The following is a 22,293-nucleotide window of genomic DNA, read 5'->3' as shown; positions in this document are numbered from 1 at the left end:
AGCATTCTTGTGAGGATAATATGCACCAATTTTTACCACCACCTTGTGGTGGGAATGTCTTTAAGGAAAATGCTAGTGTACATAATACTAATAATAATATTACTTTTTTTAACAGCAAAATAAAAACATTAGGTAAACAAATGAAATCGTAACTATAAAATGAATCAAAGTAATTTGATTGTACTCTTTCTATTCCTTTAAAAAAATATTTAAATGTATCAGGCCCTAGATTTCATTAGGCAATAAACAGGCAACATGACTTTTAAACTATAAAAACAGTGCCTCTGAATTTGTTTTGAGAACACAGGCTCCTAATACACATGAGACCAAGACTATTCAGCTGCTGTCTAGATCACAGTGCTGTTTGGTGTGTGTGGTACGGATGGTTATATTTACCATAAAAGATTCATCAGTTGTATGAATTCATATTTCATGAGCAAACAAAACTGACTGTTGAAGAAAAAAAGCCCCTGTTAAAAAAGTATTATTCTGACATCTCTGCTTCTTTTATGCGCTTCATGAGGGCAACAAATGTGTGTATTTTAAATATTGGGCAGAACATCTTCTTTGAGTCTGTATCTATCAGCTGTCAATTGTTTTATTTGTATGGCTCTTTATTATATACAAACATTTACAAAAAAATCTTATTTTGTCATACAGGATTCTCTTTAGTAGCTAACTTTAGACAATAAAAGTTAAAACACACACACACACACTTGTTGCATCTTGTGTTTTTCCTGAGTCAACCTTTTCTCTTTACTCTTGTAACTCTAGAAGCTCTTATTGACTTTTCCAATCAATACCAGATCTTACAGCATCAAATAAAGCATTTGAAGAAGCTGAGGTCAGACTTATGCTAGGCTCAGTCTACAAACTACAGATGTTTATATAATTTCTTGCTCCACACAGATGGTGAATTGATCAAGAAACACAACAAAGTACACATAGATATCCATCCATCTCTTCGACTTAGCCTTTCCTGGGTCGAGCGGGGGGGGGGGGCCCTATCCCAGCTGTCTAAAGGCAAGAGGCAGGGTACACCCTGGACAGGTCGCCAGTCTGTCGCAGGGCTAGCACATAGACCAGTGGTTCTCAAAGTGTGTGGCAGGTGGGGCACAAGTTACCTGGCAGAAAAGTTATGTGGAACTAATGATTAACATCAGGATCACTTTTATGGCGGTACAAAGAAATTCGCGGCAGTTACATAAATAATATGCGCATCCGCTGAAAAGCTGCAGCCGTTTGTGTAAGTTGATAGTCGCAATAAAGAAGTGTACTGAAAACTGCGAATATGTGGTCGGGTCAAACCCAGAATTGGGGCACAAAAGACCTGACCGCGTTTGCACTTTTCAGTACACTTCTTTATTGTGGCTGTCAACTTACACATGCAGCAGCTTTTCGGCTACAGCCTACACACATCATCAACAACAGGACCTAGTTCAAGCCGGCGAGACGTGATTGGGGATGCCGCTCAGGTGCGTCCGCCTCCCCCACAGACCATGTCCCACCACAGCTCTGCAGTCAAAAACAGGCTCACTGCAGCCACTAAGTGAATAGTACAAAACTCGCACTAAATTATATATACCCTTCATTTCTGTTCACAAGTTTCTGGATTTGTTTGTTTTTTTAATAAAAAGTATTTTAAGACTAAGACTGAACTGTATTTTTCCATGTTTGGCAATGTTCAAATTCTGTTTAACTGGTTGCTTTTTTGAAGAAGTGTTGCAGAGTAATGAAGTAGTGTAGTGACAAAAGTTACAAATAGTTGTTTGAAATGAAAGTTGTTTGTTTAAAGCAAAAATTACTGAAGGATTCATTGTGCAGCTAGGCTTTTCTTTCTTTCTTGTGTTTAGAGGGGGCGTGTCATGTGGGGAATGTTTGAGAACCACTGACATAGACAGCCATTCTGACTCACATTCACGCCATGGGCAATTTAAAGTTTCCAATTAACCTATCTCCACTATCTGCATGCCTTTGGACTATGGAAGGAAACTAGAGTAGAACCCACGCAAACACATGCAAACTCCACACAGAAAGACCCCTGCTGATGGTGGAATTGAACTAAGTACCTTCTTGCTGGGAAGCAACAGTGAAAATCAAACATTACTCCATTATTACCTGGGTGACGTCATTAGGAAGTATGTGCCAAGAACTAACTTCAGGAAACAAGAATATAAACAGACGATGGCATCTAAAGCCAGTTTTATTTTCAATCAGCTGAGTAATCACAAAGATATTGTTGGTCAAGTTTTTCAGTTATACTCCAAGGCAGTATATTTTTAATGAGTATAAAATATGCAGCAGTAACTGATTACAAATGAGACTTATTTAACTGAATGTGATAGACCTTATCTATCCATCACAGGCTCATTAATATAAATATTCACTTAAACCTTCAGATAGCACAAATAATATTAAATAATTTGATACTTCTTCTCCCAAGGAATTATAGATCTGTCATGTGCTTGCGTTGATGAGATTTCAGATGATCCAGGCGTTTGAAGCTGAGACCGCAAACAGTGCAGCAGTATGGTCTTTCCCCTGTGTGGGTACGCTGGTGAACCTTCAATATGTCTGCTCTTGTGAAGCTCTTGTCACACATGGTACACCGATGAGGTTTTTCCTGTGTGTGAATTCTCTGGTGCAACTTAAGATTCCATAGACGGCTGAACTTATTCCCACATACTGTGCAGCAATATGGTTTGTCCCCTACTTGACCACATTTGTGTGCCTTTAGGTCAGAAAATGAAGGAAAACCTTTACCACAATGGCTGCAGAGGTGAACCCCTTGCCCTAAATGAGTCCTTTGGTGGACTTTAAGGTTACAAGCTTGAGTAAAGGTCTTTCCACACTGGTTGCAGGAGTATGGGGGCCCTTGTCCAGTGCCTTTGTGTGTGTGTTTGTGAGCCTTGAGGGAAGCAGAATCCGGGAAGGACATGGAGCACTGGTTACAAGTGTATCTCCTTGCTCCTCTCACTGTTGCCTGATGTTGCATCTGTTGTCCCACGTTTAAGGTATCGCTGTACGTAGCTGAAGGCTCATACATATCCTCAGTGCTGTCTAGAGAAGGGCCAATGCGAATACCCTGGCCGCGGAAGCTGAATCTACTACCTGAATCACTGGACACTTGTTCAGGGTACAAGACATTTGTGTCCTGCAGATACCCCTCCTCATTAATTAGTAAACAGCTGAACTCTCCACTTACATCAATGTTAGTCCTAGAGGGGGAACCTGAGGGTGAACCTTCCTGATCCTTTCTATTCCGCTGAGTGCCTGTTTGGTAAGCTTGATGATCAGCTCCTTCTGGTGCTTCCACATCCTCATCATAATGGCCCACATAACTCAGATCTTTGCCCAGGTGCGATGGTGAATGTATCCCATCAAAATTACCTATGTCTATCATTCCAGTGTCTCCATATCCAGACTTGTCAATGCCATCTAAGTCTTCCATGCCGTACCTGTTTGGGAACAGAGGTTCAGTCGGTTCACCCGAGTGTCCATCATTGTTTGATTCTGCTCTCTGCTCAAATCCAGTTTCCCAATTTACTTGGCACTTTGGGATCTTTTGGTCATTAAAACATTTACTGGGTCCTGGAAGAGCTGACACATCTGCTTCTGAAACACGAGTAGTGAGAAAAAGTTAAAATAGCCTCACTGCATTCAATATACACCATACATTGTGTTGTCTCTATTTGTACAGCACTTGAAAAATTAACGAGAAATTAATTTGTTAAATTTTCTGCATGTACTTGCACAGAGACTTACCATCTAAGCTGATGTGCCACCCTTGCGACTCATCATTTTCTGGTGGGATCTGAAGAGCTTCTTCCTTGAACAGTCCAGTGCCTTGAATACCTGATGACTGGAAAAAGGAAAAGTGGAAAGGCAACATTAATCCATCAGATTTTACCTTAGTTGCCTTAAGTAGAACCCTAACTTTGGCAAGCAGATCTAGCTTAATGCTTAAGAGTTTTTCAAACAAAAAATAATTAAAATACTTAAAAATATTACGTGGATGCTGTGTAATGTGCACAGTCAGTTCCCATACCCCCACAATTTTTAACAATATAAATGATTCAATTTTCATGGTGCATGGGTCACCAAGAGAGCATTAGTGAACATGTCTCCCCACCCCAAAAAAAAAAAAAAAAAAATCACATTTCGTCAGTTTACCCATACCAAAAATGTTTCCTTGGTTTATCACACTCCCTGCAGTGGCTCTATACCCCATAATATGAGACTAAGTGGCTTAAACACACATTTTATACACAACTTTTGTTTTGTAAATTTATGAAGCTGTATAATGTAATAAAACTATCATACCTGCGTTGCTTTTGTGGCACTTTGGGGCTCTATTTTTTCCTCTCCTTCCTTCTCATGGCTCAGTGTACATCCATCAGCTCCCTGGGAACTATTTATTTCTTCATGAAGCACAGTCTCCTGTTTCAGGCTTTTCTCTGAAAATAATAGATTTTTTTTTTCATTTTTTTCCCATTAGAGAACATTGCTTTTCTTGAATTTCAAAGATTTAGAAAACAAAATAAGGCAAAGGTCAGTTGAGTCATATAATGTCAAGAAGATTGCCTCTGAGCTCTAGCAATCTTCTTTAAGCAGCAAAAAAGGAAACAATTTTTGGTGTTTAGTGAAAATCATAATTAACAGTGGGTGATCAGAATCTGTTTATTTTCCCAAGTATGTTTAACTTAGGGTTACAAATCCAAAAGCCAAAAGGAGAAATATGTGAATATGTGGCTATGAACATAGTCAAAAGAAACATATGATTATGTTTCTCTTAAAACCCACAAGAAATAGAATTATAGAGTTCTTCTTTGGGGGAAGAGATGGAGCAGTATATTACAAAGTTGTATAGACAAAGTTCAAAAGTATTTTAAATTAACTTTTTTCCGCATTCTGGTGCTTGATTTGAACTTAAGCACGTTGTCTTGACCATGTCTGCATGCCTAAATGCATGGAGTTGCTGCTATGTGATTGGCTCAATATTATTTGTGTTAATGAACAGCTGAACTGGAGTAACTAATGAAGCAGCCAGAAAGTGTTTATTCATTTGTGATCAAATTCTCCAACCTGGCTTCATAAGTACTAGTTACACAAGTAAGATATGCAGAAGTAAGGCACCACAGCGTGAATAATGCAGATTAAAGAATATGTAATGCAAGTTTATGCACTGGAAGTACCTTTATTTCCAGGCAAAATTTTAAAACAACCACAAAGTGTTTAAAATGTATTCTGTGTATGCTGCATTTATACAGCTGTGGCCTGAGGTAGTGTAGTCCAACACCAAATACTTAAATAATCACATTTCTTAAAATATTTGCAATATTTATACACCTAGTTTTGTTTGTAATGGAATTGTTAATGTAATGTTAATTCTAATGAAAGGTTAACTCTTCATTAGCCTTAAGAAAATAAATACAGGTAAAACATGGACGACTAACCCTAGAAAGACCCACCTGAAGTTCTGGGTTGGTTCTCACTGGATATCCCGACTTTTCCACAGTCAATGCATCTCCCTCTCCAGTCTCCCTCTCGTTCTTTGCGACGAGTCTCCGACCACTTCAGTCGTCTCTTTAAGGACTCAACCTGCTCCCGGCACCGCGTTACCTCTTCCAAAAAACTGTCCTCCACCAACCGGGTGATCTCATACATAGCAGCCTTGAACACCGTCTCCATGACGCCAGAAAGCTGTGACTGAAAAGTTAGTATAGTCTCTGCCATTATAACTGCGCTGTGGCTTAAAGTCTTTTTAATAAACCAAAAAGGAGGAGAAAAAAATGACTGGCAATTCAAAGCCTGTTGTTGTTGACTGGCTACAGCTAAAGTCGGTGTCTCTAAGGTAGATGTGTCCGTTTCTTACACGTGCTTTTTGTGTAGTTAATGATTTATGGGTTGTATCGGTTGTCCGAGTTTACAGCTTGGTTGCTTTCATGAACCCTGCTGTTTAAACAAAGTGTCATGCTAACGTTAGCTGCAACTAGCTCGCTCCATTAGTTCTGATTTATGTTTAACGGATTCTGGACACTATTTAATTTTAAAAAAACATAAGCTCGCTTGAAATTTTTAACATAAATGATCGCATTCTTTACATATCGTGTATTTAGAACTCAGGCTTAGTAGAAAAAGTAATTCAGTAGCTTAGCTTTACTCTTGCGTTATGACATTTCTCCCGATTCCGTAAACAACGACACTTCCGGTATCTAAATACGGGTCGTCGATTGGAACAATTTTCATGCTACGGAAGAAAGAAAAGAGAACTGGTTCCAGTGGGAAACGTGCTTAAAGAGCACTAAATGACAGTAGTGGGTGAAGTAGTATTGTCATATTAGGATAATGTTCCATAAATAAACAGTTTCACATCCAAATTAAACCTTTTTGTTGCTTCAGTTAAATCCCATTTTGCATCTTAAAGTTCACCTCTTTCACTTATGAGACAGGAAGTGAAACGTGTTTTCTCCGTGTAACGTGTGTGCTTTTTGTGTCATTTTTTAGACAACAAGTAGATTAGAAAGATAACTGTTTTAGCATATGAGCACGTGCTATGTGGGGCACAATCAGCCCATGAAAGGGTTCAGTTTGGCTTGATGAAAGGCAAAATTTGAAAATTGCAGTGCAGTCATTAATAAATAATTTTATTAATGTCAAAACGAGCGATAGTAACTACAGAGATGGTTCCTTAAACTAGTCAAAGAGGACATGCAGAGGCTGTGTGTGACAGAAGAGGATGCTACAGATACGATGAGATGGAGTCTAAGTAATGACTTATTTGGAAAATATTCTTTACGATTTTAAAGATCAGTTCATTCACTTTTGGAGGAAGAGGAGTAAGTAAAAGTCGGTTAATCAATAAATAAAAGTAAATAAAAAAGCACATGGAATAAATTAAAGTTATGCATGAACTAAAACAAGTTCGACACCCCGGATATCGTAAAGTTCCGATTAATCCTCCAATCCAGACGGTGGCGGTAATGCTCTTAAAAGCTGTTTACCAACTGCGGTTAAAGTAAAATCGACGAACAAGAAAGCATAATCTCAGCTGCAACGAAAAGATTGAGGTCTCTTGGTGTTGTGTGGGATTATACGACGGTAGTAATAATAATTCGGCGCCGACAGATTTCCTAGTTTATTTTTTGTTTACTGACTGAACTTCTTCAAAAAGCAAAGTTTGGCTTGAAGTGAAACACCGGATGCTTGCGTAAGTCAGTCATCCAATGTGCGTCACACAAAGCAGAGACCGCGTCCGTCCGTCCGTCCGTCCGTCCATGTGAAGAAGCCATGTTGGCGGAGCTTCTGACGGCGTGCCTTTAAAAAAACGCCAGAGTAAAGACACTCTTTCAGGTGGGCTCGTATCTGTATCCAGGAAGTACAGTACGACATACCAAGATGTCTTCGGACGATTTTCAGACGAAGTATGCCTCTTTCATGGAGAGCATGCTGAAGAGCGCTGTTGCAGAAACCACGAAACTTTACGAAACTATGGTTGACGAGCTGAAGGCAGAAATATGCAGAATCAAGAAGGAGAATGAGGACCTCAGAACAAAATGCAGCCAGTTTGAGAACGCGAAAAGCCAATCGGGCAGTTATCAAAGAGAAAAACAGCCTCTTCCTGGGCAAAGCAACGACTTCGAGAAATGCGACACAGCCGTGCAGTGTGGTGAGTTGCACAGCATGTTAGCCACCCCGAGCTAACTAATATTAACAGTTATAACTGGCTTATGATGGTATGTGTTGTGTTTAGCTAACATTTTACGTGTATTCATGTTATCTGGAACACACTGAACATCATAGTTGTTAATGCTTGCTTCTCAGCATAGTCATCTTGAGCGTGGGATCCAAAATGGGAGGGAAACCATACTAGTTTCTCCATTTTTAGAGGACAGTGAACGTTGGTCCAAACTTCAAAAAATCGTCTCTTTATGGCTACATAGAGCTCTAAAACGTTTTACATATATATATATATATATATATATAAGGAACGGAACAGATGCTCCATAATTATTCAAATGAAATCGAGCATTGGTATAACTGATTTGAGCTAAATTGACTGCTCCTTTACAGCTCAGACTCACCACTTCTATCTTTATATTGGTTTTTATCTATAAAATACAATTAGGATTAGCTAAAGGAAGCCAGAACCTCTTCTAAATTGGCCAATCAGTTCTTTATGCCCCCGAGTATATTTCTTTTTGTTCGTTCTGCTGTAGTTTACAGACCGTTACACATTACAAATTTTTTACGTCAGCATCCTGGTCGTGGACACCCATGTCACATGCAAACCTGTTTCGTATTCTGTTTGTAACTACGTTCACACTCAATGGTACTAAGGTTTTCCCACACAGGAAGCTGGTGAGGTGCGAATGAGGGGGCTGATAACGAACTGCAGTCTTCTAATGGCACTGGCATAGTGCCAGGCAAAACCACTAAGACGTGTATTTAAAAAAAAAAATTAAACTGAACTGAAATCTTATCAATGTATAGCTTTATTCCACACTTGTATTTAGATATTGATAAGTTGTGTAATAATTCTGAAACAGAAACTAGAATACAAAGGTCCATAAACTTGTATCACAGATGTTTTTGTGTACCCTAATGTAGTATTTAAAGAGCATTCTGATAACAACTGTACTTTCAAAACATCAGAATGTTTTTTTCCTTTAGAGGAGATGATTAAGACGAAGTATTAACCAAACAATTGTTTAAGCGAATTGCTGCCTCTCTGTTGTTGTTAGAATGTTTTGCAGAAATTAGAACCCTTTCTCACTAGTAGCTACTCAACGTGACTCGACTCTACTCGGTTACTGCCATTTTCTGTTATAATTGAGTTCCACCTAGTGTGCGTGGGGTCATTATAGCAGTGCGTCTGGAAGTCCCAGATTTGAATCTGCAACAACAGTATTAAGGTCTATACATAATGACTGTGTTGCGAAAGAAAGATATGAAACTATGAATGCAAACTTGTTTAGACACTTCTGTAGAAGGGCAATACAGATTAATGAACATTTTAATAAATGTAAATATGCCAGATTATACCATTGGGCTGATTTTCATCTGCAGACCCTCTGGCAGGTTGGAGTTAAACAGAAGTTAGTAAAAACATACAGAGACACTATTTACAGATCATGTGACAAGGACAAAAACAGTGATCACATTATATTAGAACAAACAATGACAAGAAGAGTGGACACAGAGGACAGTATAGATGACAATAACGGAAACACATCAGTTATTAGGGCTGTGCGATATGACCAAAATCTCATATCCCGATATAAGAATTCTATCGTCCCGATAACGATATAAATCACAAAAATGTAACATTTTCTGTAAATTCTATGAATCTCGGGCAGCTCGACTTGCGGGAAGTGTTTCCAGCTGCGCGTCATGTAGCTGGAGTCGAGTGTTTTAACCGATGCATGAAACGATACATTTTTAGACATAAGTTGTAACGGCCGCTGTTTTCTTTGTGAGCATTTATTACACAGCGTGCTGCGGGGAAAAGCCTGTTCTAACGTTTGAGTCTAAAGTTTATTTTTTAGCACCTGGCGGCTCTTTTTTACTTTTCATCCGTAAATAATCTGCTCGTTCACGTGATTCAGTTTATTTCGAAAAGTCTCAACAGGATCTTGAGCTTTATTGTGAAAGGTTTATGTGGAGCATAAACAAGCGGACACGCGATGGTGTTACCGTCGTTGTTGCTAACCACAATGCATAAAAACAGGCGCTTGTGCGTCCGTAGTGTGGTTATATAAAATATAAGAGAAAGATAGAACTTTAAGAAATTAATATAGCCACTACAGTGACCATCAAAACAATGAAAAAAATTGCCGTAAACAGCTTATTTTGCGACACCACGAAACAAACGATAGCGTAAAATAAAACGATAGACGTTTTTATATCGTCATCCGATATATATCGTTATATCGAACAGCCCTATCAGTTATATTGCACAAACTCCAGTATTGCACATGGCCTGACTGTCCTGATATTGCGCTGACCCATTACACTAATAGTTGGTTCCCTTTTTTTTTAATACACTCTTTTTCACGTCCAATATAAAGCATGATTATTAAACATGATCACATGTTTGTGTGTCCCTCATTCACCCTTTTAAGTGACTCTTAATACTTTTACTTTCCCTCACTGACAGTGGAAGGCTATTCCAGAAGCTCACTCATTTAGACAGACCAAAAGGTGGTCCGTCTAAATGCCAATTCACAATCACCTCTAACAGTGGCTCGAGTCAGTCGAGACCCAGCAATACTGCTAGACTTTTGTTTAATACAATCACTCACTGGTGGAAGCACCAGACGGTGTATAACTTTGCATATTAGACAGGCAGATTTAAATAAATATAACGCGTTGCATTTTTGCAAAAGAATCATGCTCAAATAATGCACTGGTAAAAAAAAAGAAAAGAAAATGAAGTCGACATCAAGTTATGATGAGCTGGTCCTGATGCTTCTAAACAAGAGAAGAAAGAAATGGAGATTCTGGTTTCATCCAAATCTCAAGTAAAGGCCACAGCAGGGATAATTTCATGGTTTGATTCCGGCGCTGAAGCCGTATCACGATCGCTTTCATACTGGCTCAGGAGGTCAGTGGGGCAGTTTGAGCTCGTTGGCAAACTTAGGACCACATTTATTTATAACTTTAATATGCTTTTCTTAGTAGAAAATAATACTTAAGCCAAAATTAAATTTTTATCCTTACTTAGGAGTAAAAACAAAGCTTGATAGGGTAAGACATGGGTAAGTTATGCAGACACCCACCAGTAGCCAGAACTTCAAAACACAGAGTAAAGCGGTCTTTTCAGTGGACCTGGCCTCTTGACAGTGGTCCGGGGTGTGAATATATGTGCAATAGGGCTGCCACAAACGATTATTTTAATAGCCGACTAGTCACCGATTATTTTTGCGATTAGTCGACTAATCAGATCATGCGTCCATTGGACGTAAAACGTACAGCGTATTGCACCAGCATGCATCTGCTTTTATATAACTATCATTAGCTTACAGCTTTAAGTGTTTAAGGTATGTGCTAACTAAAAATAAAGACAAGATGATAGTATATTCTCGAGCATCTGACACTTGATAATAACTGATAATCAGTTGTCTGCTTGACGTTTATTCAGCTGTGTAAAAACTATAGCTTTAATCTCAGCCAAACAGATTTGCTCAGGAACAAATAAAATACTGAAAAAAGCCAAAAAATAAAATATTTAAGGTATCTAAGTGACTTGTATATCATGTTTAACCAGAGTAGCAAAAGTTCCTGAATTTGGACACAACTATGATACTGGACACAGTTTCTTCTTCTTTGGGGTTTAACGGCAGCTGGCATCCTTGTACATGCAGTGCTGCCATCTTCTGTTTCAGTACGTTATTACACTCTTAAATCCTACTACTTATTCCTGCGTCTTTTGGGATCTTACAAAGCTTCAAACGACGAGTCAACTATTAAATTAGTCGTCAACGATTTTGATAGTCGACGTAATTGTGACTAGTCGACTAATCATGGCAGCCCTAATGTGCACACAATTTTCTCCATAGTGAGCTCAAGACTTCAACTCCAGTGGAGTTGAAGAATACAGTAGCCACCTGGAGTCCAGTGGACTCCAGGTGGCTACTGTATTCTCTGTTCTCCAGCCTTTGTGAGCATAGTATAGCAGCACTAGCTCTATACCTGTTTCCACTTCTGGTTAGAGTGGCCTTCCAGCTTGCAGCTGATCTCCAGAGAATTGCAAGGTCTGCCACTGCCAGCTCCAGTTCAAAGCGGTGGCATTGCGGTCTTCACTTTTTTCTGCTGGTGCAATAAAACTAGTTCATTACTCCCCTGGAACTTGTCGCTGTACTCAACTCTCTTCTGAACTCTGTATTCTTGAACAATTAGTTATTCTGTTTTTTCTTTGTGTGTTTGCATGTTTCTCTTTACAGATATTGTCTCCTTCCGCACAGTGTTGGTCGAGCAATGTCAGCCACTGGGGCAGTCATCATTAAAAAACCAACAAATGTTACATGCTGGTGAGAGGTTTGGATATGGTTTGCAGGAGCAGGGAGGAAATTCTCAGATGACATTTATACTTGTCAAACAGGAGGTTTGTGTGTACCATAGCAGCATTAAAAAAATAAAATGTTCTGATTTTTTTGCACCTTCTCAAAACCTACATTTTTGTCCTCCTCCTACAGGAATCATACAGTGATACTTCTCTACAGTCTGAGTTAAAAGAAGAGGAAGTTGAGTCTGCAGTGGCCTCTGAACAAGCCCTTAGTAATGTTTCAGGTGAGGAATTTAAACTGATGGTTTTGGAATAAAGAAAGAATTGTAAGAATTAAATAATGGCATTTTGAATTTGCTCATCAGCAAATGTATTATTTCCCAATTATCTTGTGATGGTCAAATGTGTTTAGTTAACTGAATGTCATAATCAACTGCTACTTCACTGAGATTCTGCCTCTGTGTATGAACCCTACCTCTGTTGTCTGAGAGAGCTGTTTGAAACCGTAGTGCAGGTCTTCCCCACCTGCTGCAGATTGTGTTAGAGCACAACAGCAACTGCCATCCTTAGCTACAGTTTAATTTTTGTGTATGTCTAGCCAGGAGATGAAACCTCATTTGGGAAGCAGCTTGACGACAACACAATAGCAGTCAGTAGGGAAAGTGCAAGGTAGAAAGGGTTGAGGCTAAATGGTTGGCAGAGTTTAAACATCCAAAATAACAGTGGAAGATTATTCACCAGTAAACAGGTTGTGTGTGCAGCATTTCCCAGTGGTATTATATGATGAGTGCCGAATCAAAACAGGACTTAGCACATATTTAAAAAAATAAAATAAACAGTTCCCTTTAAAATAATTGTATGGACCATGTAATGTTAAGGGGAAAAGAAAAAATGTCTAACTAAAGTTTCATTGTTCCAGAGTTTTCTCTGCCTTAGTAACTTTTTCCTCTTATGTTTCTTCTGACATCTTTATCACTGTGGTGCCTAGGTTCTTTACACGTCTCTTTAAATGGAACTGAAAATGAAGGGATGCTTATTAACCAGGAAGATTCAACAGAAGAAACTACATCAGCTCGAAAAGATGAAGAGACCAAAATGGTCCGGGAGGTATCCTGTATGGGAGAGAGTAGCCGTTCAGAGGGAACGCAGAGCCAGACCACTGATTCAGAACATTCACTAGTTATTTCACTTGCTGCAATGACGGACAATATCAAAGAAGAGTCTGAAGTTGATCAGGAGACATCAGAAGTAGAGACACAGGTTCTTCAGCAATGTCAAAGAGATGGTGAAACGGTAGAAAATGAACAAACTGCTATTACTGTTAAGCCATCTGCACATGTGCACTGTGCAGATGAACAGTTAGGGGGGTCCATATTGGTCAACAAAGAAGTTATTTGTGAAGAATTAAAAAACAGCTTGGCAGAAGATGAAGCTACTTCCAAAACTAATGTGTCAGTACGGCGTAGAAGAGGACGGCCACCAAAGAAAATTAAACCAAAAGAAGCACTTGTGTCATCATCTTTTGATGCCTTAAAATGCCAGGAACAGTTGAACACACCTTCAGAAATAGTTTACAAATCCACTGCAGTAGATGCAGTGAAGATTCCTGCTTTTGCCTCTCCAAGATCATCTGGGATTCAGTCGAAAGAGACTTCATCTACTGCCAATCCATCTGTACAGGAGATGGCAAGCACTGATTTGAAAAACATGGACAATAGAAAGGCTGGTTCTCTGCCTGCTTCAGTTTTGTCTTTGAGTAGCAGTTCTTCTGAAAAGCCAGTAGACCCTGAAACTCAGCAGCTTCCCACGGGTGTAGAGAAAGAGGCAGTTGAGGCTCCATCCATTGAAGTTTTATCTGCAAAGAAAACATTGAACTCTCCTCCATTGGACTCACCACAACTGACACCCGGTCAGCACAAGGAACGTCGCACTTCTGCAACACTTCAGGATGCAATGCTGCTAGTTGAAGCAATGAATCAGTCAACAATGGGAAATATTATTCCGTCTTCCGAAAAAATTTCATCACCTATGACTCATTGTGCTCCCTGTGTGGATACCCTACAAACAGTGGACAAAATCCTAGCTAAACCACAGACACAGAATCTTACTGTAAAATCTCAGTCAAGTGTAGAGGCCAATGAAACCCTCAAAGCATTTGTTACACCACAACAACAGCAAGTTTTATCAAATGCTGCTACTCAAACTTTTGTCCTGCCATCTTCCCACCCCGTAGCACCCAGAAAACTGACTAAAATTAGGCCTAAAATAATAACTGTTGTGCCAAGAGTAGGACCATCTCACAATATAGCATCGTCTACAACAAAGCTTTCTTCTATAGAGTCGAGGACTACACACAATAATTTACTTGCAACTTCTGGAGTTGCAGGGTTGCCTCTGGAAACGCCTTCACTTTTCTGTCTTCCTCAACAAACAAATACTACCTCCATGACATTAGTCCCAGTTTCACAGTTGACTAAACCATCAGAAAATCAGCAAACAGGTGGTCCACCACACAAAAAAATAACAATCATAGTTCCAATACGGTTGGCAGCAGTGGCACCAAGTAAACATCCGCCACAGACAATAGTTGTGAAAGCAACGCAAGAAGCAGCAATGCCTCGTGATGTTCCTGTCACATTGACATCTACACAGTCGACTGCAGCTTCACAGGAGTTAAGTGTTTCAGCTTCCGATGACACAGCATTCTCTCAAAGTGAAAACACAACCGACAGCCCTGAATCTCCTGAACAAACTGCCTCTGTTTCTGAAGTGATAAGCACTCCTACAGAAACCAGTTTAGAACAGTCAGTTAAGATAATACCAGCATCACAGCCGACTGTTGATAGGAAGCTCACTCCTGTGGTCAGATTAACCAAACTTCCATTTTCAGTATCCCCCAACGAATCTGTTTTGGTATCGAAACTGCGTTTAAAGGGATTTTCTGAAGGTACTATGCAAGAGATGTCTTCAAAACCAGCAATCTCAGAGAAGCTAGATTCATCTTCAAGCAGTAGTTTAGATGTAACCGAAATGCTTAGTCCTGTGACTCTAAATACACCTCAGAAGTCAGAAGATTCAAATAATCATGAGCGGGCTCAACTGTCATCTGAAACATTCACTGTCATGAGAGAGGCAACTGTCGGTGAAGATTTGCAGCCATCTACATCAGCCACATCTGTTGAACCCATTCCTAATATGGACAGCAGTGACGTACAGGAGAATGAATCTGCCATCATACAGCTTACCTCCATGTCCAGAGAGGCATCTGACCCTCACTTACAGATGACTAAAGCACAGTTCTTGGCACAACTGGCAGTTTCACCGATCGTTCAAGATCCAGAAAAACAGGTAAATGCTATTCAGTACATGGGGGTCATAATTTCTGTGGTTACACATTGAAATTGATAGTCATCATGTTATGTTGTTGTTGTGGGGTTTTTTTTGTTTGTTTGTTTTTTTTAAATTAGAACCCCTACAGAATGTGGTACCTATTTATTTATGTTTTGTTTCTTCTTTCCATTTTGATACAGGCCAACTCTGACTTTGCAAATGGTAAAGCTTCTTTGACGGAGAGAAGCTTACAGAAGAAAAGCTTACAGAAAAACTCCTTGGTCGTTCGGCTGCGGAGTCATCTGAAAACTCACTTGCAAGTTAAAAGAACTGAAAAAAGTCTGGAACGGAATTCAGAAAGTGAGACTACCACTCTCATCTCTAAGAAACTTGGAATAGAGAATGGCAGTCTTAACGGTGAAAAGTCAACTAAGGAAACCAGTCCTGTTTGCCTTGGAAGGAGAGATGTGGTTAAAGATAATACAGCTCTAATTAATAATGCCCCATCTTCCATCAGTCCTGTAAGATCTGTACTGTGTAATGGTGGTGATTTACCCAAGATGATTGATAATGAGCCAACTTCTAAGAAGAGCAGGGCTAACAGTGATTCCACCACCGTGACTCCTAAGGCGGACAGTACACATAGAGATGGTTTAGGCACAGATAATAAAAAATCCACATCTGTGAGTCCTAGAGAGGGTAATTTAAATGAAGAAATTGCTAGTCCTGAAATTACTTCAGTGACTCCTAGGAGGTCTTTGGGTAGGGATAGTCCTAGATATAAAAAATCCAGTTCTTTAAGTCCGAAGAGGTCGCCTTCAGGTAGAAAAGGTTCTTTGAGTTCTAAAAGTCCTAGCTCAACTAAAGAAAGTGGTAGCCCCAAAATGACTAACAATGATAGAACCCCTATAAATGAAAAATCAAGTTCTGTAAGCCTTGTAATGTCAACCAGAGGAAGCACTAGTCCTAAAAAGACTGACTTGCCTTCTGTTAGTCCAAGAACACCTAGTTTGAGGCAGCCTGGCATCCGTAGGAGTTCACTTTTCAGCAAGGATGACTCAAGGACAAAAAGGATTAAAAGGGAATTAAGATCTTTTGGTATAACCACAGGTGGCGCTATTACTAGAAGAAATACAGGTGAAACTTGTTCCCCAAGTGTCAAGTCCCCTACAATAGCTAAAAATTGCATCAGTCCTACAAGGACTGAGGAATCTACACCTGCTAAGAAGCCCAGACTAATCCAAGATGTTACTGGTCCTAAAAGGGGTTTTAAAGTTGTTAATGCTATGAAGTTAGCTAAAGCAGCAAAAGCTAAAAAAATTGCTTCAATGAAAAAGTCTAACAAATCTAAATTGGCAAAAAGTCGGTTATCAGAGAGTCGGACCAACTGTGGGGTTGGGAAAAAATGTCGAGCTAAAGTGTGGATACCTCCTGTCATGACAGAAAGTGAAATGGCTCTACCTGGGGAAAAGGAGTCGTCTTTGTTAAACGTAAAGACGGAGACGGGATCTGATAATCAAAACCCCAGTGGCTCCCCTGATTCACCCCAACCCAAATTTGTTATGTCACCAATTGTATCACCTCTACAGCCTTTGTCAGTCATAGGTAGGCATCTGCTAAGGAACCAGTGTGGGGAATGTGGTCGAATTCTTAGCAGCAGTGCTGCACTGGAGAGCCACGTTAGTCTTCATACGGGACACAGGCCCTTCTCATGCACATTCTGTGGGAAGAATTTCCCAGACTCGAAGAGCTTTAAACGCCACGGCCGGGTGCACCGTAATGGTCGGATACATATCTGCCAGCATTGCGGGAAGGGATTTGTCTACCGCTTTGGCCTTACAAAACACATACAAATGGTGCATGGCAGGATAAGACCTTTCATTTGCCAGATCTGCAAAAAAGGATTCTTCACAAAACGAGACGTAGAAGTACATATTAGGATCCACACTGGAGAGAAACCATTTCAGTGTACCCTCTGTGAAAGGAAATTCATAAGAAGAGTAGAACTGAATGTGCATTTGCGATGGCATAATGGAGAGAAAAGACACTGGTGTCCATTCTGTGGAAAAGGATTTTTAGACTACAATAACCTTAAAAGGCACAAATACACCCATACAGGGGAGAAACCACATGCCTGTCCACACTGTCCAAAGAAATTCACGCAGACGGGTCACCTAAAAAAACATGTTAAAAATGTACATGGTGGTTCGTGAGAGATGGACATGTAAGAAACCATGTTCACCTTGGAACAATGGTATGCTTTGAAATAGGAAATATACATTCTTGTAATTCAGAAAATGCATGCTGTGGAGCGGGTTTTTGTTTGTTTGGTTTTTATAATGGAATTTATATGCAAATGGAGAATTTACTTATTTTGCCTTTTTGAGATAATTATTTTGTATCTTTGTAGAATGGTTCGAGAGTTTGGGAATTTGTACTCATTTGCTGCTTTGTTGGAAATCCATCCATCTGTCTTAAAGAACGGAAGCAACTTAACTAAAGCCAACAGACGAACATGCATGCCACTTGGTACTGTTGAAAATAAAAACGATGCAATATAGACAGGCTAGACAAGTAAATCTCCCCAAAATCACAAATTGTACTTTAAAGTGATGCAACATAATGATTAGTGACAGTTGTTCTTTATACTAGCTACACTTTTGTTCCTCCTCACTAGCAAGCAGATGAGGAAACTTTCCAGAGTGTTGAACTTTATTTTTTTTTCTTTTTACAATGTTCTGTATGGCACTGTGTGCTCTCTGCAAAGTAAAGTGTAATATAGATGGAGATTGAGGTTTTTCAGAAATATACATCTTTAAATTTAAGTTGGTTTGTCAGAATATGCAGGTATCCTTTTCTCATACTTTTTGATTCAGTAGGTGATGTCACAAGATGTGTGAGAGCATAACCCCAGTTTGGCATGGTATTTCTTCCCGAATGTTGTACCTGAGTTAGTTTAGGGAAAATTGTTAAGGTAAATTTGGCTTCAACTCAAGTAAGCCTTTGTGGCATACATAATGCTTTTGTTTTGGACATGGACTTTAGTGTCCTAGTGGCATTTTCAAGCTGTCATCTTTTTCTTTTCTCATTTTGTAATGAGTTCGCCATAATACACTTGCATTCGTTTTTAAATATTGTCAACTGAACACATTAAAAACAGATGTTTTGTTAGTTTTTTAATTGGTAATTTATCGATGTTGTTTTCATGTATACAGTTACAAAAATTGAAGCACTTGCCTATTATTAAAAAAGAAGTATTTGATAAACTTTCCACAATAACGCTGGAAAGCACATCTTGTGACCAGTGTTGGAATTTGGATGTTGGATTTTGAAATATGCACTAAGGTTAAAATATGTCTTAATTAAATTGAGACTGAAAATACGATCTAATTTCCATTACCCATCTATCAATTTCTGTCAGTATGCCACGTCATTACTGATGTCTAAATGGCAATGAAGTCTAATTGTATTACTTGCACAGTAATTAACCACCTCATTCAGGGAGGACTAAAAGTGAATCTTTTTTTATTTTTAAACATATTTTCATTCTGTTCAACATTGTGCTGTATTAAAAAAAAAGATGTCTTTGCTTTGGTGTAAATGTCTAATTTTTCTCAGATATGTTTGAAAAGCTAACTTTCCCAAAAATATCAAACACAATATTAACACATTCTTTTACAGCCCTAAACCTCATTGTACATACTGTGAATTTACATTGATTTGATTTTTGTCAAGTCAAGTTGCATAGTTTGTTCGTACTGGCTGTTAAAATGAAAGAAATGTAAATAAACATTTTGTTTATAAAATTATTTTGTGATCATTTAAAAATGTGTAGCACAAGTAATAGCTTTGCAGTCCTGGAGTTTAATGATGACTTTGACTTTATGCTGTATGGTTTCAAATCAACTAATGCAAACCAATATTCTCCAGTGGGAGTAATACACAAAAGATCTTGCACTGTTTGTTCTTCACATTATGACCACCATTTTTCAAAAGTCCACACTGCACTCAGGGCCGTTTCTAGACAGGCATATATGAGGGGGCACATAGTGGCAATGGAGGCGAGAAAGGTGTGGGGGTTGAGTGGGGTGCTCTGGATCAGGGCTGCCACAAATGATTATTTTGACAGTCGACTAGTCACCAATTATTTTTGCAATTCGTCGACTAATTACATCATGCATTCATTGGACATAAAACGTGCAGCTTATTGCACCAGCATGCATCTGCTCTTATATAACTATCATTAGCTTAGGACGATCGTGGCTCAATAGTTGGCAGTTTGTCTGATAATCGGAAGGTTGCCGGTTTGAGCCCCAGCTCCAACAGTCTCGGTCGTTGTGTCCTTGGGCAAGACACTTCACCCGTTGCCTACTGGTGGTGGTCAGAGGACCCGGTGGCGCCAGTGTCCGGCAGCCTCGCCTCTGTCAGTGCGCCCCAGGGCAGCTGTGGCTACAATGTAACTTGCCATCACCAGTGTGTGAATGGGTGGATGACTGAATGTAGTGTAAAGCACTTTGGGGTCCACAGGGACTAAGTAAGGCACTATACAAATACAGGCCATTTACCGTTTAGCTTACAGCTTGAAGTGTTCAAGGAATGTGCTAACTAAAAATAAAGAGCAGATGATCGTTTATTAAACTTTAAGAAAATTTGCAGACTGTCTCAGTGGAGTCTCTCTTCCACAGCATGTCTTTCATCCTGTTTTCCTTCTCTCACTAACCAGTCACAGCAGATGGCCGCCCCTCCCTGAGCCTGGTTCTGCCGGAGGTTTCTTCCTGTTAAAGGGGAGTTTTTCCTTCTCACTGTTGCCAAAGTGCTTGCTCGTAGGGGGTCATATGATTGTTGGGTTTTTCTCTGTACCTATGAAGCGCCTTGAGGCGACTTTTGTTGTGATTTGGTGCTATATAAATAAAATTCAATTCAATTCAATTCAATTGAGTTTAATAAACTCAGCCGTCTGCTCCTTGCTATCTAAAATATAACAGGACACTGGAGTAAATTCTCGCCCATCTCACACTTCTGTTTAATCAGTTTTGTGCTTGATGTTTATTCAGCTGTGTGAAAACTATAACTTTAATCTCAGCCAAACAGATTTACTCAGGAACAAAATACTGAAAAAAGCCAAACAATAAAATATTTAAGGTATCTAAGAGACTTATATATCATGTTTAACCTGAGTTGAACCAAAGGGGGTCTGAAAACGATGTGCCAGGAGTTTGCTGTTCGTCAGCTCTAGTGAGCCTTGAACCCCGTCTAGCTATCGAGCTGGTGGGTAATAGATGTCTCGAAAAACATCGGAGCACTTTTGCAAATATGTGATGTCTTGATAAATTGAGCAGATATTTGAAGTTTACGCACCCACATTCTTGCCAGAAAATATCTGAAAACTTTATTTTGTGACCCAGAAAGAGTAATAAGAGTAATATTAAAACTAAGTACCTGCTGCCATTGCTGGAAACTGAAATGGACTGGGCCTCGCTATGAATTCTAGGATAGCTTGGGCCACGAAGGATACACCCGACCCATCGTTCAAATCTGGAGAAATGAAGGACGCATTTGTAGGATTCTGCGAATTTGGATAGCCTTCCTTGCGTCGCTGTAACTTAATCAGCCTACAAATGCAGACTCTATAGGATGTGGCCCCTAAATTTGGACACAGCTACGATACCAGAGACTACTTCTTCTTCTTTGGCCTTTAACGGCAACTGGCATCCTTGTAGATGCATTGCATCTTCTGTTTTAGTCCATTATTGCACTCTTAAATCCTACTACTTATTCCTGCGTCTTTCAGGATCTTACAAAGCTTCGAACGATGCGCAGACTATGAAATTAGTCGTTGATGATTTTTATAGTCAACTAATCATGGCAGCCCTACTCTGGATAACTGTTTTTGTCAGGTAATTGGATTGCACTTTGTCAGGCCTCTACCCAAAGACCTGACCAACTTGGGTGTCCCAACTGAAGGCTGAGCTTCTGCTGGTCAAGCTTTTATGGTCACTAACGTGCGCAAAACCCCTGACCACGTTAAGGTGGCAATCCCTCAGGGGGAAAAACAGAAAAGCAAAAAATAAAATTAAATATTCCTCATCAGATTCTAACAACTAAAAACATGACATTTAACTTAATTGGATAGCCTATATCGAATATATTTGAAACCAACAATAACCCTTCACACTATTGCCAATATTAACAAAACTAAAAAGGGTGGGCCCAGTTATAAAAAAGAGAATTCACAAAGTCTTGAAAAATAAAACTTAAAATTAGAAATAAAAAATAAAATAAAATATCCATTCAGATCTTTAAAATCAACAACATAAAATCTGTCTTAATTGGAGGGCCTTATTCAAATACATTTGCAAAATTAAGTAAGAACAAAATAAGACCTCTCAATATAGCCAATACTTACAAAACTAAAAAGGGCTGGCACAGTAATAAAAACAACAACAACATAAATACCTTTTATCGGGGTTTCATGGAAACTCAAATTAACACAGAGACATTAAACGCACCTCATTGCCTGCTCTGCCAAACGGGAGAAAGTACGTTCTTTGCAGATGCACTTCGTCTCAGAGGTAGGTTAATAAATTGGATTTAACTTAACCACAATAATAACCACAATTTGAAGGCAATGGCAAGATGCGCGGCATGGATGTTTAGCTGGGGGAGGGGGAGTTCTCTGCCGAGTGCTGTGTGAGCCTGCGCACAAAGAGTGCACGGAGGCAAAGAGCGGATGAGACGTGAAACCTATCATTTAATTTGTGCCTTTTCTAGCGGATTATTCAGCTACTGTAGTAAATCTTGTCCATATTTAGTTTGTGGGTAATTTATTATTTTCTTTCTAAACTTCTAAAAGTTTGACTTAATGGGACATGACGTTTGTTTAAGGGGGGCATTGCCCCCTCTTGCGTATAGCCAGTAGGCCACCACTAATATTTCAGAAACCAAGAAAGTAGCAC

General features: G+C 39.4%; 2 protein-coding genes across 2 annotated transcripts; one reads left to right on the top strand and one right to left on the bottom strand.

The window, feature by feature from the left end:
* Positions 1 to 582: 582 nt before the first annotated feature.
* On the bottom strand, positions 583 to 6,456 carry LOC146384922 (uncharacterized). Its single transcript, XM_084930390.1, has 4 exons — positions 5,472 to 6,456; positions 4,324 to 4,457; positions 3,766 to 3,862; positions 583 to 3,615 (listed from the first exon to the last, which is right to left on the bottom strand). Exons 1-4 carry the CDS (start codon positions 5,734 to 5,736, stop codon positions 2,447 to 2,449), a joined length of 1,665 nt encoding a protein of 554 aa, XP_084786516.1. The 5' UTR covers positions 5,737 to 6,456; the 3' UTR covers positions 583 to 2,446.
* Positions 6,457 to 7,043: 587 nt separating this feature from the next.
* LOC146384921 (uncharacterized) lies at positions 7,044 to 19,143 on the top strand. Its single transcript, XM_084930387.1, has 5 exons — positions 7,044 to 7,669; positions 11,946 to 12,106; positions 12,198 to 12,291; positions 12,996 to 15,355; positions 15,538 to 19,143. Exons 1-5 carry the CDS (start codon positions 7,399 to 7,401, stop codon positions 17,548 to 17,550), a joined length of 4,899 nt encoding a protein of 1,632 aa, XP_084786513.1. The 5' UTR covers positions 7,044 to 7,398; the 3' UTR covers positions 17,551 to 19,143.
* The last annotated feature ends 3,150 nt before the right edge of the window (positions 19,144 to 22,293 follow it).

Source organism: Perissodus microlepis, chromosome 6, assembly GCF_051167445.1.
Source record: "Perissodus microlepis isolate ML-2025 ecotype Zambia chromosome 6, ASM5116744v1, whole genome shotgun sequence".
NCBI lineage: Eukaryota > Metazoa > Chordata > Actinopteri > Cichliformes > Cichlidae > Perissodus > Perissodus microlepis.
The sequence above is the reverse complement of the archived record's forward strand: the minus strand, read 5'-3'. Positions and strand labels throughout refer to the sequence as shown.